Raw genomic sequence first — 18,885 nt, 5'->3', positions numbered from 1 at the left:
TTATGGTTGGATTATACACCACGAGGAACTATACTAAAGGGTCGATGCATTAGGAAGGTTGAGAGCCAGTGATCTAGACTAGCCAGCTTGTCTTTGGTATCCCCTGTCTCTGCTTCCTGAGGGCTTGACTTACAGGCAGGCTGCCATACTCACCCAGGTTTCATGTGGGTTCTAGGGATCTGAACTCATGCTTTTGAGGCAAGCCCTTAATTCACTGAGCTGTCTCCCCAACCCCTAGTGTTGACTGAGAGTGGGCAACAGTTCTGAGCTTTGAGAAGACAGTTTAGTAAATCCCACTCCCTACCCCCAGCCCACATGGAAGCCCTGTTGGTACCCCCATATGCAGCTGGTAGAGAGTGAAGGAGCCCATCTCATCCAGAGTCCACAAAGAACTTTCTTCCCATCTTTATACTTCTGGAACCAGCAGGCTTAGGCCAGGCTGTTTGCCTCCTTGAACTTCGTGTTTCCTTATCTTTAAAAAGGAGAGAATGCTCCCTGTCTAATACTTGGCAGCATGCCAGCCTCAAAGATGATACAAGTGATAGACAGAGGTGTTCCCATTGGACAGGTTTTAGGCTGGAAACCAGGGTTCCTCTGTACATGTCTTGAAGTCTTAATGTGTAAGGATTTAAGATTGTGTTATGAGAGCCAAGCACACATATTTTTATGTGTGTGCTGGGGCGGGGGTGGTGAGTGTGGGTACACTTAACCAAGGTGTTCTCTTGCCCTGATACATATGTGAAGGTCAGGGAACAACCTCAGGGGTGGGTTCTTGCCTTCCACATTGTTTGAGACAGGATTTCTTGTTCACTGCTGTGTATGCCAGGCTAGCTAACTCTTGAGCTTCCATGGAATTCTGTCTGCTTCCCCTCTCACTGTAGGAGCTCTGAGGTTAAAGGTGGCTTCTAGGGATTCAGGCTCAGGTCCTCATGCTTGTGTGGCAAGCACTTTACCCACTGATCTGTCTTCCTAGCCCAGGCATCTAAGTTACCTTGATTTGTTTGCAGGACAGCTCTCAGTGGAAAATGCAAACTTCTTGAGTATGAGCCTGAGACATGCCATGATCCCTGAAGGAAAAGATGGGCACTTAGTATGGTTTAGCAATGGAAGGGATTCCTTTTACAGACCTATTGGCTGAGAAATAAAAGGAGCTTGGGATAACCTTTATTAGAAAAACACCAGCCAGACGCAAGCCAGAGCGTGCCAGGGGCAGCAAAGCAGGCAGGCCAGAGAGAAGGGGCTCCCATGTGCTTTGCAGTCCCTTAAAACCCTATTATGTGTCATCCTGACCTCACCTTAACCACGCCCTGACAGACATGGTCAGGCACACCTGTAGCCAGATTCTAGCAGGTATGGCTTACACTGTCCCCTACACAGACCCATTAAGAATTTCTTTCTTTATTTGTTGTTGAAATGAGAAAAAACTTCAGGTTAAAGATTAGAGACTGTGTCTGGCACCTTCTTTCTAGAATGGAGCCTGTTCATCAGCTTAGAAAAATTTCTGAGCACCAGGTGTGCTGGCTTGAGGCAGACCTGTAACCCTATGGAAACTGTGATAGAAGAATCCTGAGTTCGAGGTCAGCCTGAGCTTAGAGACCCTGATTCAAAAGGAAAAAAAAAAAAGTGCTAAGTGCTTCAAGTTTAGTTTTACTTTAGGTGAGGACCCCATACTATGCTATTTGTTACTCTGTTGCTTTAGGTACTAGGGCCTCTGCCCAGTTGGCTCCTTTGTCCTTTACTTTTTGAACATTTTCCTTATTTCCTGGTACTATATGATACTCCAGACTCATTTTATAGTATTGATGACCCAGACTCAACCATTTTCCCAAGTATTCTCCCATTCCCCTAAGAATTTTTCAAAAATCCAGCCTTGAAGCTGGAAAGATGCTTGCCATACAAACATGAATTCTAATCCCCAGAACTTATATAAAAGTATGTTTGTAATCTCAGTGCTTGAGTGGTGAGATGGGAGGCAAGCCAGTAGCTTGATATGACACTCACCCTCAAACAAGGTGGAAGATGAGGACCAACATCCAAAACTTCTTGATGGCTTCTACATGCTTGCCATGTATATACATGCCCCAACACAGACATACACATCATACATACAAAGATAAAAAACATCTAGCCTTGAGAGTTTCACTTCAGACCTACTAAGTCACCCCTGCAGCAAAATCTAGGCACAGACGTCTGGCAGCTTCCCCTACTGGCCACCCTTGGTATTGAGTGTGCTGATGATTCTACCAAGTCACTGCTTTGTATAACCAAAAGCAGAGGCAGACAATAGGACAGATGGCAGAAATGCCCTGGGGTTTAATTGGAGCAGTGTGTACAGGCAGATAGGATTCTGGAGTCAAAGTGAGAAAAGGATTTAGGGGTTTTTTTTCTGCAGATTTTTTTTTATTTGAATTAGAAACAAGATTGTTTTACATGTCAATCCCAGTTCCCTCTTCCTCCCCTCCTCCCCTACCACTCCCCCAACTAAACCACTACCTATCACATAGCCTTTCTGCTCCCCCTGGATGGTGAGGCCTTCCATAGGGTGTCATCAGAGTCCATTGTATCCTTTGGGATAGGGCCTAGGCCCACCCCTGTGTGTCTCAGCTCAGGGAGTATTCCTCTATGTGGAATGGGCTCCCAAAGTCCACACCTATGCTAGGAATAAGTACTGAACTACTACAGGAGGTTTCCTCACTGAAACCCATGTTCCTGGGGTCTGGATCAGTCCCATGCTGGTATCCTAGCTATCAGTCTGGGGATTTCTGCGGGTTCAGCTGTTTCTGTGGGTTTCACCAACCTCATCTGGACCCCTTTGCTTTTCACTTGTCCTCTGCAACAGGATTCCAGTTCAGTTCAGTGATTAGTTGTGGGTGTCTGCTTCTACTTCCATCAGTTGCTGGATGAGGGCTATCTGGTAGCATATAAGTCAGTCATCGATCTCATTATTAGGGGAGGGCATTTAAGGTAGCCTCTTCTCTGTTGCTTAGATTGTTAGCTGGTGTCATCTTTGTAGATCTCCAGACATTTCCCTAGTGCCTGTTTTCTCTGTAAACCTAAAATGTCTCCCTCTATTATGGTATCTCCATTCTTGTTAACATCTATTCTTCCCCTGACTCAACCTTTCTGCTCCCTCATGTCCTCCGCACTCCTCCTCTTCTCCCCTTCTCCCTGCCCCCTCTTCCCATGCTCCCAATTTGCTCAGGATATCTTGACCCTTTCCCCTTCTCTAGGGGACCATGTATGTCTCTCTTAGGGTCCTCCTTGTTTACTAGCTTCTCTGGCAACATGGATTGTAGGCTGGTAATCCTTTACTCTATGTCTAAAATCCACATATGAGTGAGTACATACTATTTTGTCTTTTTGTGATTGGGTTACCTCACTCAGAATGGTTTCTTCTAGTTCCATCCATTTTCCTGCAAATTTCAAGATTCCATTGTTTTTTTCTGCTGAGTAGTACTCCATTGTGTAAATGTACCACATTTTCTGTATCCATTCTTCAGTTGAGGGGCAGCTAGGCTGCTTCCAGTTTCTGGCTATTACAAATAATGCTGGTATGAACATGGTTGAACAGATGTCCTTGTTATATGAATGTGCTTTCTTTTGGGTATATGCCTAGGAGTGGAATTGCTGGATCTTGTGGTAGACTCATTCCCATTTTCTTGAGGAGTCGCCATACTGATTTCCAAAGTGGCTGTACAAGTTGGCACTCCCACCAGCAGTGGAGAAGTGTTCCCCTTTCTCCACATCCTCTCCAGCATAAACTGTCATTGGTATTTTTGATTTTAGCCATTCTGACAGGAGTAAGATGGTATCTCAGAGTTGTTTTGATTTGCATTTCCCTGATGGCTAAGGATGTTGAACACTTTCTTATGTGTCTTTCAGCCATTTTAGATTCCTCTATTGAGAATTGTCTATTTAGTTCTGTACCCCACTTTTTAATTGGATTGTTTGGTGTTTTGGAGACTAGCTTCATGAGTTCTTTGTAAATTTTGGAATCAGCCCTCTGTCAGATGTGGGGTTGGTGAATATCTTTTCCCAGTCTGTGGGCTGCTGTTTTGTATTGCTGACTATGTCCTTTGCTTTTTTTTAAGATGATATTTTTTCATTCAAATTATGTGGCAGTGAGTGTTAGGCCACTGGTCCCACCCCTATGGAGTTGACCATTGAGGGGAAGAGGCATCTAGAACTGAGCCACCCAGTAGACTCAGGTGACAACAGGGATCTATCTTTCTGTCTTCCTTCCTTTCTTCCCTCCTGTCTTCCCCCTCAGTTCCCCTCCTTTTCTTCTTCCTTTCCTTTCCTCTCCTCTCCCCTCTCCTCTCCTTCTGTTCCCTCCCTTCTCCTTTCCTTTTGCAGGGTCTCCTATATTCCAGCTTTGAACTCAAAATGTAGCCAGATGATTTTGAACTTCTTATTCTCCTGCCTCCACTGTCCAAGTGCTGAGATTATAGGTGCATGCCTCAACATCTGCCTTATATGATGCTGGGCAAGCACTCTACCAACTGAGCTGTATCCCCAGCCTTTGATTGCTGAGATTTCTTCTAAACTGATCTTGTTCAAATACACTGAACAGATAAATAGAAGCATCTTTCTTAAAGGAAGGGCACTGAAGATCCCATTTTTAACATGTACCACCACACCCCTCCCCCGGCCAGTGCCCGTGGCCCTGTGTAGACATGGGTCCTTTGAGCACAAGAAAGGCAGAAGCAGATCTGGGACTCTGTAGGGTTCCCTCACATCCATACCTTCACCCTTCTCCAAGTTCTTTGAAGAAAGGTAAGGAAGCTGCAAACTTGACAACAGAAGTGAAAAGCTCTGCTGTCACTCAGCATCTTTTGGCCCTATAGGAAAATCCAGTTTTTGTGTTTTCCTGCCCTTGAACATGGGAGTGCAAAGGAAATAGGTTTTGTTGGGGAAGTTGAGGATTCAGGTTGTGTAAGTGCTGGAGAACAATGCTTGTAGGGTACACTGGCACAGGCTGCTGTGTGACCACTTAGCAGGTAAAGAGCATCGAATTCTGTCAGAATCTGTCTCAACATGTCATGAAACCAGCACTGGCTTTGCATCAGGAGGAGTGAGAGCCAGAAGGCCGTGTGTTGTCCTCAGTTGCAGGTGGCATTGTGGGCACTGAGTCTGCAGTTTAGTCTTGCCATTGGTGGCCATATAAGGCAAGCCTACACATATGAACTGTGAATATACCCACCCACTGACCCTTTCTTGTTCTCTCCCCAGCTTCTTCCTGGAGAAGAATATGTTTGTTTTCTTCTTGAACATTCTGCGGCAGAAATCAGGCCGATATGTATGTGTCCAGCTGCTACAGACCTTGAACATTCTCTTTGAGAACATCAGCCACGAGACTTCACTCTGTAAGGATACTGTTTGCCATTTGCTGTTACTGCCAGGTGTCAGGCGGTTTCATATGGTCTGCTTCCTGAATATTTTAGTCTGCCCAGGCTACTCCAGTGGGCTTAGTGATTTGGGCAGTAGAAATGTGTTTGCTCGTTGTTCTGGAGAATGGGTATTCAATTTGAAGCTGACGTCAGGACTGGTTTCTGGTGAGGGCTTTCTTCTTAGCTTGTAGATATCCATTGTCTCAGTCAGTTTCCTATTACCATAACAACTCTGAGATTAGGTAATTAACAAAAATCTTTTTATTTCTTATGTGGATGGGTGTTTTGCCTGAATATATATCTGTGTCCCATTTGATGCCTGCAGAGGTCAGAAGAGGGCATCAGATAACCTAGAACTGGAGTTAAAGATGGTTTTGAGCTACCATATGGGTGCTGGGAATCAAACCTAGGTCCTCTGGAAGAATAGCCAGTACACTTAACCACTGAGTCTCTCCAGACCTGAGAAACTATGTCATTTAAAGGAATGACCTTTATTTTGGCTTAAGATTTTGAAGGCCAAGACTTTCAAAGTTAGGCATTCACACCTTGTGAGGGTGTTCTTACCTCCTAACATTGCCTCAATTCAGGAACAGAGGTTATGGCAAATGAACCTTTGGGGACATTTTAGACACTGTACGTGGCCCTACCTGTGAGAGTGAGGTTAAGAGAGAGCTCAGCCTTTGGTCTCTATGACTCCTGTGGGTACACTAATTTTGTCAGGATTGAACCCCACCTTTCAACCTCATTTAACCTTAATTACTCTTGAAAGCCCTGTCATCACATGCAGTCACATCAAAAGTGACACTTGCAGTCTGTGAATGTGTTGGAGGCAGTTCAGTATGGTAGGGTTCTGTAAAAGACTAAGAGAGAGTTCTCTGAGTGAGTCTGGAGGGGGGGTGCATTCCCTCTGTATGGTTCAATTTTGAAGACCTAATGGCTGAGTAGTCCCCAGACTACCATGGTTCATGCCCTCCAGCCAGCACTTTTCAGAGCACTTGAGGTGGACAGACAGGTTTTACCCCCACCCCTTCAGTTTTGATTCCCAGAGAGCAAGAGTTTTACTCAGGCCTGCTCTCAGTTAGCCCAGTTTTTTCTTCCATAACAACCACTCCTGGGAGGCAGGGTTTGTGGAGTTCTCTCTCTCATTGTAACTCCAAGAAAGTTTGAGTCATAGGCCCAAAGTAACCATTCTGGCAAGTTCAGAATAGAGGAGAATGAGCTCAGTGGTCTTCAGTGGGCTGCAGGTATTTCCTAGGGACACTGCTGGCATCTGGAGCTAGTTTTGGTTGCCATAGTCCACCTAAGTACAGAGGGGCTGCTAAACATTCTGTGATACCTAAGACAGACCCTTATCAGTGCTGGGACGGAGCCAGCCTGACATCATTCTGTTCTAGCTAGCTTATTTCAAATGCAGCAGAGCCCAGCTCCTGCCTTGAGAGCAACAGAAATGGTGGTACTGAGTTCCTGGGACAAGTCTGGAAAAGGGTCAGGTCTGGAGAGCAATGGCCACTAGGTGGTGCTGCCACCACAGAGACCTCCTCCCCTGACCGCAGTCTGACAGATGGGGCTAATTCATGTCTCCCTGCATGGTTTCCCTTGTTATCAGCTTCTGTTTTGCTAGATGCAAAACAAGTGTGGTTTTTGAGCTCTGAGGGGGAAGATCCAGCTCCAAAGCTCAGGCCCAGGGCCCAGCCGAAACTGAACACCCAGGGATTTTGCTGAGTCTGCTGGGACAATTCCAGTCTTGAGTTTTAGTATAGGGTCCCCTTGAGTTTTATTCTGGTGACCCTTTTGAACCCCATTTGGGCTAGGAATTAAAGACAGATACTTTAGAAGCCTTAAATTCTTAGTGTGGCAGCTTGAAGGTCTGACACATACACAGTGAAGTGGTCTCTGCTGGCCAGCTGGCATATCCATCACTTTCTAGGATGTCTAGTACAAGGTTGGTAGCTGTCATCACCCGCCACTGTTATGTACATTGAGAATTTATCTAAGGCCTTGTGATCTTTAGCCAGCACCCCCACTTCCTGCACCACAACCCCCATGACCCTTCCTGTTCACTGCATCTATTCAAAAGTGATATGACATATACATGTGTGGGTACCCTGCTGTGAGAAACTTTGGAGACACAGCTCTGACTTTGTGGACAGTTTTTTAAAACATCTTTCAAGGCAGTTTTTCTCTATGTAGTCCAGGCTGGCCTCAAACTCTTGGTCCTCCTGCCTCAGCCTCAAAGTGCTAGGATTACAGTTATACACCACTATGTCCAGCTGATTTTGTTATTATTTTAGAAAAAAAGGAATCATTGTAAAGCAACAAAACTTCATTATGAATGTATGGCCAGGTGTCTGTAGCCTCCCACCCTACAACTCAGCCATATAGGCCATCTACTCACTCTGCTCCCATCCCATCTTCTGTTGTTCCTGCATGTGGCCCTCCATGGTCTGGCTCACAGCTGTGTTGTTACTAAATGATGACTGTGGGCATCTAGGTGCTTTCCAAGTTTTCACTATTAGACTTTTACAGGGAGCCATTGCACAGAGACCACTATTGCCTGTTTGTTTGGTGACCTAAGTGACAGAGGCCCAAGAAACTTGAGATTATTTACTGACTTCCAGGTTTATTATACAGAATACCACAGGATGTCAGCCACAAGTGATAGGGTGGAAAAAAATCAGCCACTGGTCTCTGGTGGTTCCATAACCCCCACAGAGATATCTTTTGGAGAACTTAGAAAAGTCCCTATGAGGAGCAGATGAGCCCTGTGCACAGCTGTCCCAGGTATAGAATGTAGCCAGAAACTCTTCACATACCTGAAGCTGCTAGTTTTTGTGTCATTTGTGGCCCAGGAGTTACTGGCCTGTAAATACAGAGCTCACTAAGATGTCCTACATCCTTTCTTATGTCAGCCCGTTGCCCTTCCTCAATTGTCCCTAGCCACACCGTGACAAGCATTCCAGTTATCAAAAGCACCTAGGTTTTATGTTACATGGGAAATCATAGGTGGATACGTACGTTTGGGGCAGTTTAAAGAATGGAATAGTACATCGCCACAAAGAGGGGGAGTTAGTGCGGCTGTCACACACAGCAGTATAACACACTCTGATGTGGTGATTAGTGAGAGGCCAGACACAGGCAGCAGTAATCCAGTCTGATTCCTCTCTGTAAGGTTCACAAACAGGTACACAGGTGTATAGAGATTGGGGAGTTAGAGTGGGCCCTGCCTTGAGGGGAGATACTGATAGGGCAGGGGTATGAACCAGCTTCCTGAGGAACTACAAATGTACTGTGTCTTACCTGAATGGGCCTTACAGAGCATACATCTGTATAATATCCCTCAAGTCAGACACCCGAGGTTCACATGCTTCTGTGTTAAATGCATATGCGCAGGAACTTGAGGTTATGTAGGGTTCCATTTCCACATACAGCAAGCTTACCCATAACACTTGTGAACACGACTCATTTTACAATGTGTGAAGATTTTTGGACCCCACCCTACCCTCCTGGTCTCTCCTGGAGCTGCCCCTGAGAGCTATCTCAGGAACTGTCACTATCAGGGACATGAGTTCAATCTGGCTGCAGTATCTAACACCACAATGCTCACTAAGGTTGGTTTGTCTGATCTTGCTGGCTAGGTAAGAGGTGATAGCATTGATGCCTTTACCACCTTAGGTGTATCCCTTCATAAGATATATGCTCTGTTGACAAGGCCAGCCTTCCAAAAGAGGTGGATGTCTTCAGGCAAGGTGCTTCCTAAGTGATGGTTGGGGAATTAGGATCTAAGGTGTTTAACCTGGCCCTGGACACATGATGGGGATGTGTCCTTTATGAAACTGTCACTAGATAGACAGATTGAAGACATGTGCAGCCCTTCCTAGCATTCAGGCATGCCAATGTCTTTTGATGGCCATATAGGGCAGCTCCTTATTAAAATGAGGCACCTTTTACCCTCATTTGCAGGAGGTTTGTGACAGCAACCCCATGCCTGTTCTTCTTGCCCTTGACTCCATGCTGAACTTTGCTAGCAGTGGACAGAAAACACACATGGGTTTGTCCTTTTTGGTTCACAGAGGAGGCCACAGGCTTCTCCCTGGCAGGACTATGTTCTTGCAGGTGGCCTGCCTAGTACCTGATTTCTTTGATGGGTAGAGGTTAAGCTGCCCATTGTGCTCAGCAGGTTGAGTTCCTGTGCTTATTACCCAACAGCCTTTGCTGGCATTTTCCTTTAGTACAGGCTCACCTGTTTGACTCTGTTTTTTCTCTCCTAGATTATTTGCTGTCTAATAACTATGTAAATTCGATCATTGTCCATAAATTTGACTTTTCTGATGAGGAGATCATGGCATATTACATCTCGTTCCTGAAAACACTTTCGTTAAAGCTCAACAACCACACTGTTCATTTCTTTTACAATGAGGTGAGTGGTGAGCAGCAGGTATGTTGTGTCAAGCTAATCCTAGTGTGCTAGCCTTTGCTTTGCATGGTCAGGAGTTTGTCTACAAAGCACTTTCCACAGTACAGGCTTTGGCATACTTGAAAATAATTATTTATTTTTAAATGTATATGTGTGTGTAGGATGTACACATGTGTACAGTATTCTGGGTGCATGGAGGCCAGGTAAGAATTCTGAAAATCCTCCTCTGTTGTTCTCTGCCTTGTTCCTTTGGATCCCTTCCTGAACCTGGAGCTTGTGTTTTTCAGGTAGGCTGGCAGCCAGCAAGCCCCAGTGATCCTCCTTTCTCTGCCTGTCTCAGGCTCATGTGAGACCATGTCGGGTTGTTACATGGGTGCTGGGGTTGGAACTCTGGTCCTCCTAACTGCTGAGCCCCACACACTTTTTTTTTTAATTGAACAAATTACCTTTCTGTTTTCAATGTAAAATTCAATTTACTTGGCAGGGAGGGGAAATATTCAGAGGTTATCTTGTTGAAAACAGCAGAAACTCCATTTAGAGATGGCTTTTCTACTCTGTGCTGTGTGACCTAGAGAACTTCCAGACCTCTCTGAGCCCCCCTCCTTTGAGAAATGAGGTGAAACTATATAGCTTGAATGGGTTTCAAGGACTGGACTAAATGAGATGGTTATCTTCAGAGTTGTGTGAAGTGATACATTTGCTGTCCTTGGAGGCCTGTGTCCCTCACATTCCTTGAGAAAGCTATTAACAACTTAGGTAATTTCATCATGTCTACACTAATATCTCTAAGGAGCTTAAGAATACTTAAAAGTACAGACACAAACTGTGCTGGGCCTGTTCATACCAGCTCACTGTACCAGAGGCCCAGGCTTTCCCAACCTCCTGCTCAGTAACTGCAACAGGCATCTGTTTAAACTCGGTCCCATATGGCCACAGGGTGGCTGCTGCAGCTCCTGACATCACATAGTCACATGCTACCGTCAGAATTTCTAATATTACGTCCTTTCCTGTATCCCTTTTGCGAACACTTTCTCAGAAAGTCTCTCCCAGACTTCTCCCTATGTCTTACTGATCAGAATTGCATCATATTCTTGTTAGTGTGTCTGGGCTTTAGCATTGGCTTAGTAGGACTGTTTAACACAGTATGCTAAGAAGCTCATGTCCTGAAGTCTGGATGGGGTTGGAGGATCTACTTTACTATTAGGGTGGTTAACTTATGCTGGCTGTGCATCGGAGACCACAGCTCCTTTTTAGGGACCTCTTCCCAGGGCTGTCCAAATGTCCTTACAGTCAGCTTGCTTATAGTAGCCCAACAGCCCACAGCAAACAGTGCTGCTTTCTGCAACCAGCCTCACAAGTCACACACTTACTTCTGTTACACTCTGGTCACACAGGCATCATCTTCCTCTGTGGGTGGGTACAGTATGAGTGTGACATAGGTGGTAAACATGTTTGGGGGCCATGTTGGAGGCTATCATACAGCTACATGTTTGTTTGGCAGGTATCTCCTGAGTGGTTGTCACACATGCCCAAAGCCTGTTTTGAAGTCAGATCACAATCCCAAGCTTTTTTTCTGAGTTTGGGCACCCTCATTGTTATGGCAACAGTCTGAACCCTGATTTTCTTGGTTCAATAGTCTCTCAGGAAGAAATGCTAGCCAAGAGCCATAAAACATGTATGCACTTGAGAAATGAACACAATAGAGTCCTGTGTCTGGCATACAGTAGGTGTTCGGAAACGTGTCCAGGGAACAACTTTCACCCAAAGGAAGAGAACCCAGGGCAGAGGGAGGCGCTCTCTCTCTCTCTCTCTCTCTCTCTCTCTCTCTCTCTCTCTCTCTCTCTCTCTCTCTCTCTCTCTGTGTGTGTGTGTGTGTGTATGTGTGTGTGTGTGTGTGTGTGTGTGTGTGTGTGTGTTTTAGTTTCCTCTTCAGTCTGAGCCAAGGCAGTAGCTGCCTCTTTCTAGGTTCATCTTCGATTGTCAGTCCTCAAAATGGCATTGCCCCTATAAGACAGTTGTTACTTTGAGCTTCCAGCTCCATTCCAGGAAGAGCTGGCCTAGAGAATCTCCACCATCATGTCTTCCCTGAGCCACTCCTAAGCCGGGCTCCTGAACTATGTAGAAACATTGGCCACAGGAGGGCAGCAAAGTACACTGCCAGGCTGCTTCTGCTTTGTCTTCTCAGGCTAAGGTTTTGGATATCTTTTTTTGAACAATTTCATTGGTTCTCTTCGTTCCATTTTAACAGCAAGAGACTCCCGAGAAACTCTGCCTCCCTGATAATAGAGAACGGTAGAGCAGCCAAAAGTTGCTGAACTTAGTCCAACTTAGTCTTTACTCAAGCAGTGTCTGACGTCACTACACTGTCGTCTGTGCTCTGTAGCTATCAAGTGCTAGGCTGAGCACTGAACCAGAAATGACCTCATTTCATCCTAGAGCCTAGAGAGTAGGTGCTGTTACCACGTTTTATAGATGAAGAAATGAGCTTGAAAATACCTCCTCATGCTGCTAAAGGTGATAGGCCAGACCAGGAAACTACGTGACATTCTGTGGACCCTTTTCTCTCCCCTGGCTTCCTCACTTCCCATCATGGTGACATCATTTTTTTCTTCATTTATCACAGTCTGACAAATTTCAGGAAGGTTTAGAATATGACTGTCCTGTGGATTTATAACTTTTGGGTCCATTTTCTGTTTTAGCACACCAATGACTTTGCCCTGTACACAGAAGCCATCAAGTTCTTCAATCATCCCGAGAGCATGGTTCGCATTGCTGTGAGAACCATCACCTTGAATGTCTACAAAGGTAAGTTTCCTCATGCACTAATGCCTCAAATTCTGGGCCATGTGCTGGCTCCCATGCACCTGAGCACAGTTCCTGAGTCACTGGAGAGGTTGCCTAGTATGAGCCGTGGCCGCTTGTCTCACAATAGACATGCAGGAACATCACTATTCCTTAGGGACATCTTTGTACTGCATGTTCTAGTATTGCCCCCTTGCTGCCACACAGGATATCCTGAGAAGTCTGTGTGGGATTTGGAGTGGCCATGGGATAGTTGAATGAAGCAAAACTGTCTTGAGATTTTTTTTTGCTTACGATTTTTGTGTTTTGGCTTATAAAATATATTGTATTATACTGTTTTATATTTCATCTTTAAATATGCATGAGAGCATTTCACATCACAAGCAGTAGAGGACAGTATTGTATTCCCAACCAGTCACCAAGGCCAGTGCTTACAGATTCCTCCTTTCTCTTTGGATGTTCTTAATGCTCCATGTAGTCTCCAGCAGGGAGCCTTTCCAGGAGCCCTGTCTATGCTGCTATATAGACTGGCTGCAGGTTTTTGGAGCTGGAACTGCCCCTCTAAGACAATACCTAAAACCTAGTTAATTTCCTTGTAGTAACCACTGTGAAGCTGAGCCTCTATTTCTTGGCCATCAAGGGCTTTGATTTGTGTTATTTGAGATGCCCAGTTGGGGGCCAGGGGAGGCTCCCAGCTTTGGGATTACTTTAAATTTAAGAGCCTTTCTCTTAATTGGGTCCAGCCAGAGAAGGAAAACTGAGGGTCTATAGACCCCCACCAGCCCTTAGACACATTTTAGATGGCTCAGATGGACTTGAAAAATATGTGAATAGCCAGGCTTACATAGAGAGGCCTCGTCTCAACAACTACACACACACACACACACACACACACACACACACACACACACACACACAGTACATATTTAAAAATTTGGAGCTTTTGCATAGTGTGCATTTCTGACTTGAGGATGTATATTTGGCTGTTCTGGGCTCACTCTCCCATGGGGAAATGTTCAAAGGCTGAGAAGCAACTGCTCCTTTCTAGGCTGGTCTGACTCCCCAGTTTGCACTCCCAGCCTTCTGACTTCATTCACTGTGTAGCTGTTGACCTGGCAGACTTCTGAGTTTGCAACCTTGGCTGTGCACAGTTGGTTCCACTGCTCTATGCTTTCTGTTTTTTCTTGCTCTTCTAACTGTGTCTTTTGGTTTAGATGCCTCCTGCCTAGGCTCTGTCCCTCTGGGCTGCTGTCTCACCTTCCCAGTTCCTAACCCTGTTAACTGTTGTCTGTTTTTGCCTTTCCTCCAATGCCGATTCCTGTTCCTTATTCCAGTGTCATGTAAGTTATTAACCTCTGGTTTTCCTCTTTCTGAATTTGCCTTACAAGTAAACACAGAGACTTGCTTTGAGAGTGCTGCATTCTCAGTATAGTCAGGTCTTGCTCATTGCTGATACGTAGCCTCTCCAGTACCACCTGCAATTATAACAATAACAATTGAGTGTGTTAATTGAGAGAATAGCACCAGCACAGCTTTGTTTGATGAATAAGATCAACATTTCCAAGTGTTTCCAGGAAAGACAGATGGTAGCAAGGCTTTTTCATGGTGGTTTGGGTTTGTTTGGGTGTTTTGTTTTGTAAAACTGCCCTGAATTATTTTGGTAGCTCACTGTTTCTTTTTCTGTGAATCTTCTCAGTGGATAACCAGGCCATGCTGCACTACATCAGAGACAAAACTGCTGTCCCATACTTCTCCAATTTGGTCTGGTTCATTGGGAGTCACGTGATTGAACTTGACAACTGTGTGCAGACAGATGAGGAGTAAGTAATGCTCCAGTGGTCTCATAGGAAACCAGGGTGGTGAAGGGAGCATTCTATTTCCACCCAGGAAATAGAGAGGAGAGCAGCACAGGCCCCTTTGTAAGCTGACTGGGGACTTCAGACTACAAAGGGTTCTCCTTACCTGTTGAGGACATGCCTGTAGATGGGTGCTGACTGGGGGCAGTACTTTCCTAGCTGGGCTTTGAGACTGCTGATCAGCTGAGGATGTGTGAATCACCAAAATGTAGAGCTGGGCAGATGGTTCACTTGCTAAAGCACTTGCCTCATAGACTTGAGTTCTAGCCCCAGAACCCACCTGGAATGCTGGGTACAGTGGCCAAGGCAGGCAAATCCCTAGAAGCTTTCTGGCCAGCTAACCTACTTGGTAAGTTCCAAACCAGTGAGATACCATGTCTTACACAAAAGGTATCAGCACCTGAGGAATGACTCCTGAGGTTGTCTGCTAATTTCCAAGCCTGCACACACATGTGTACCTGCACACAAACATGTACATATACTCTGCCCTCACTCCAAACAGACACGAAATGGTGAAAATGTGATCTGTTCATGTAGTTGAATAGTATTTAACCATTAATGTCTGAAGTGCTGAAATGCACAATGATACGGATAAACCTCAAAAACATTGCCCTGATTGAAGGGAGCAGACCCAGCCTGTGATTTCACTTCAGTGCTCGGAAGGGACAACTCTAAAGACAGAGTAGACTAGTGGTTTCCTAGGGGTGGGGCACAGGAGGAGGGGGCATTTCTGAGATGGCAGGGACAGAAAGCCACTATTGAAGAGAACCACGCTTTTGGCAGATGAGATCCAAGGTGTTCTTAAATCAGATATGATGAATGTACGTGGGTCTCATAGAGTACTTGCTGAGGCCTTGAGTTCAATTTCTAGCATCCCGAGAAAAAACAAGAATGTTAAAAACCCATTATGTATGTGAAATGAGTGAGTGTTACTATAAGTGAATCATATCTCAAGAAAAACTTTAAAAGATAATTTAAGATGGTGGTGATGACTGTCCTCAGAGTGATGACTTGACGTTCCATATTGTATGTTTCTGTCTTGGTACTGTTGACCATCTGTGGGACTGGGCACTTCATTGCTGTGGTTCCATCTTTGCCTTGCAGAATTTTTAGTAGCCTCGATGGCCTCTTCTATGCATTAGTGTCTAAAGGTACCTCTCCAAGTCAGGACAACCAAAAATGCCTCCTGACATTACCCTTAGCCAAGAAACCACTGCCCCAAATAAAGGCTTGTAAAAAGATACTTAGATGGAGTCAGGACACTGGAGGAATACAGAGAGGAGATCTCCTGGACAAGGGGGTGGGGCAGGCAGCATGTGCAGTCTAACACTAGGAAAGAAGCAAGGGTGGGTGGGTGGGGGCGCTGTGAGAGCTTTCTGGAAAACGAAAATCCATGTGGATCACCGAGGCACTGTCCTCCAGAAAGAACAAGGTGCTTCAGGGAAGGATATGAACTCATAGTTTGTGTAGATCTGCAATGACCACTTATAATAATGTCAGTTCTAGTTACTCAGCAAATACTGAGGGAGACAGTAGGGAGTCAGAGCTCTGTGGTGAGGGGAACTCAGTGAGCAGCATCTAAAAAGGCTCAGGTACAGAGTACAAGTCAGTGCAGGTTTCACAGAAGCCTGGGAGGGACTACCTGCAGAAAGAACCAATGACTAAGGTTTCCTCAGCTGGGCCTGGTAGCTCAGGCCTGTCATCCCAGATACTTGGGAGGCTTAAGCAGGAAGATCAAAAGTCAAGACCTGTCTTGGCTACATAGTGGGTTCAAGGCCACTTCCTGGACAACTTAGTAAGACTCTGTCTCAAAATAAAGTCAAAAAGAGGGCTAGGCATGTAATTCAGTGGTAGAACATGTGCCTAACACACATGAGGCCCCAGGCTTAGTCCCCAGTATTATACTTACAGTTCCTTCTCTGGGTTGAGGAGCTGCTGGCTCAGATCTGCCCGATGCCATTAAACCCACCCATGTGCATTACTTCAGGAAAGTTCTAAAGGAAAACATCAAAAGTGAGATATGTTAAAAGCCAGTTTTTGATGGCATTTTAAGGGTTTTGTGTGCGTGTTCTGGGTCTCTGGTGGGGTGGCTCATAGATTCTTACTACATTTTGACTTTGCCATGTGGATTTCCTACTGGTGTCTAGTGAAGGTGTTTATTTTTTTTTTTTCTGCAGATTTTTTTCTTATTTGAATTAGAAACAAGATTGTTTTACATGCCAATCCCAGTTCCCTCTTCCTTCCCTCATGCCCTACCATCCCCCTCCAGCTAAGACCCTACCTATCACATATCCTTTCTGCTCCCCCTGGATGGTGAGGCCTTCCGTAGGATGTTATCAGAGTCTATCGTATCCTTTGGGATAGGGCCTAGACCCACCCCCCCACCCCCCGTGTATCTTGGCTCAGGGAGTATTCCTCTGTGTGGAATGGGCTCCCAAAGTCCACACCTATGCTAGGGAAAAGTACTGAACTACTACAGGAGGTCCTGTATATTTCCGAGGTTTCCTCACTGAAAACCATGATCCTGGGGTCTGGATCATTCCCATGCTGGTATCCCAGCTATCAGTCTGGGGACCAAGAGCTCCCCAATGTTTATATATATTTGGTTTTTCAAGACAGGGTGTCTCTGTGTAGCTTTGGAGCCTATCCTGGCACTTACTCTGTAGACCAGGCTGGCCTCAAACTCACAGAGTTCCGCCTTCTGAGTGCTGGGATTAAAGGCGTGAGCCACCAATGCCCAGTGAAGGTGTTTGTAGTATGAAGTAACTGCCCTGAACTATGGCCTGCTGTAACTTACTTGCATGATACATGGTACTTCTAGAAGAATATTACGCAAGTTTTAGATTGATGGGGGTGGGGGGGCATGCAAACCAAGCTGTCAGGTTATAAGTCCCAACAAATATCAATAGTGGATGTTCATTAGTGGTGTCCCCACTGGAACCTTTTCTTTCCTCTGGCTTTTATCTTCCAAGTCTCCTGTCTTCTGAAATTGCCGTCTGTAGCTTAGGTATTAGTAATGCCTATACAAACACAATGCCCTTACTTCCCAGCTGATTGCTCTTTGCCCACCTTCTGCTTTGGAGGTAGTAAAGTCTATTTCTGGCTGCTTTGACCGTGTCCCTTTGACTGAACCCTGAAAACATGGCCAGCACGGTTGTTACTTGATGCAACATCACAGAAGCTACCAGCACAGACTTGAGGAGGTGTGTGTATCCTTGTCTGTGTCCCTACCATGTGGCCAGAGCTGCAGAGTAGGGCCTACTCTCTCTACAATTCCTTCCCTCTGGAGTACTTGGCTTGGTAGGCTTTCTGGCTCCCGTAGTACTGTTTATCAGTGGAGCTGGGTAATCTTACCATATTGGCCAGTGAGTACTTTTGTGTAATGGTTTACTACAAGGGCTTCACTATTTTTCTTAGCTTAGCCCCACTTGTTTGGAGCTGCAGTTGTAGGGTGCATGTGCCAAGGCCATCAAGAGGAAAGAGCCCCAGGAGTTCTAAAATGTTTTTCAGTGGTCCTGTGTATTATTCTTTTGTCCGTCTTCCCACCAGGGACAGTATCTATACCTTACCTTGTTGACTACCCAATGGGTGTGTGTATGAATGTATCTCTACATGTGTCTTCTGTTTAAGCTGAAGGCCCCAAACCTTGGTCTCTGGGCTGAGAGGAACATTTCTCTCACAGGCACCGGAATCGGGGGAAACTGAGTGACCTGGTGGCTGAGCACCTGGACCACCTGCATTATCTCAATGACATCCTAATTATCAACTGTGAGTTCCTCAATGATGTGCTCACAGACCACCTACTCAACAGGCTCTTCCTGCCACTCTATGTGTACTCACTGGAGAACCCGGAAAAGGTGAGTCTTCAGCTGGCCCACTGCCTCCTGCAGCTGTCTTCTGGAAGAGAAAGTGGAGCAGCCTTTATGGGGAGGAAGAAGCAAAGCTTCACACTGTAAGGAAAGGCCTTGCAGAGTCCACTGGTCCTCCCTTCTTGATGAGAAAGTGACCAAGAAATGTAAGATCCCTGTTATCAGAGGGACGCAAGAGACCCTAGAATCAGCTTCTATGCTCCTGTTCGCCCTTCCCTGAGGTGCTGCCATCCTCCTAGCTTTCTCTGGTGCTCACTGGAGCTTATTCTCAGACAACCACCAGGCAGCACTAGAACCTTCATGTGAAATGCGTAGGAAGTGCTGGGGCATGCTCGGGGAAAGGTCCCCTGAATCCTCCATGGGGGTAGGGGGTGATGACTTCCTAGAATAGCATCTGCCCTCAGGAGTTCTGGTTCAATGGGCTTAGGTTAGGGCAGGGAATCTAAATGTGTAACCTATCTCTAGGTGATCCCCAAGAGAAAAGCTGCTTCAGGGAGAGAAGCCTCAGTTTTCCCTTCAGAGTTAAGGTTGAACACAGATGTATCCAGAATAGG

The 18,885-nt window shown here is 45.7% G+C and overlaps 1 protein-coding gene across 6 annotated transcripts in view; it reads left to right on the top strand.

Moving 5' to 3' along the window:
• Clec16a (C-type lectin domain containing 16A) overlaps positions 1-18,885 on the top strand; it is a 214,373-nt gene that overhangs the window by 15,518 nt on the left and 179,970 nt on the right. For all 6 annotated transcript variants that reach the window (XM_027424795.1, XM_027424794.1, XM_027424793.1 and 3 more), the window contains exons 3-7: positions 5,233-5,366; positions 9,659-9,807; positions 12,504-12,609; positions 14,303-14,426; positions 18,145-18,319. In XM_027424795.1, the coding sequence (XP_027280596.1) occupies positions 5,233-5,366; positions 9,659-9,807; positions 12,504-12,609; positions 14,303-14,426; positions 18,145-18,319 (688 nt within the window). The remainder of the gene's footprint in view (positions 1-5,232; positions 5,367-9,658; positions 9,808-12,503; positions 12,610-14,302; positions 14,427-18,144; positions 18,320-18,885) is intronic.

Source organism: Cricetulus griseus, chromosome 7 (genome assembly GCF_003668045.3).
Source record: "Cricetulus griseus strain 17A/GY chromosome 7, alternate assembly CriGri-PICRH-1.0, whole genome shotgun sequence".
NCBI classification, from domain to species: Eukaryota; Metazoa; Chordata; class Mammalia; order Rodentia; family Cricetidae; genus Cricetulus; species Cricetulus griseus.
Note: the sequence above shows the minus strand (reverse complement) of the source record. Positions and strands in the feature narration are given on the sequence as shown.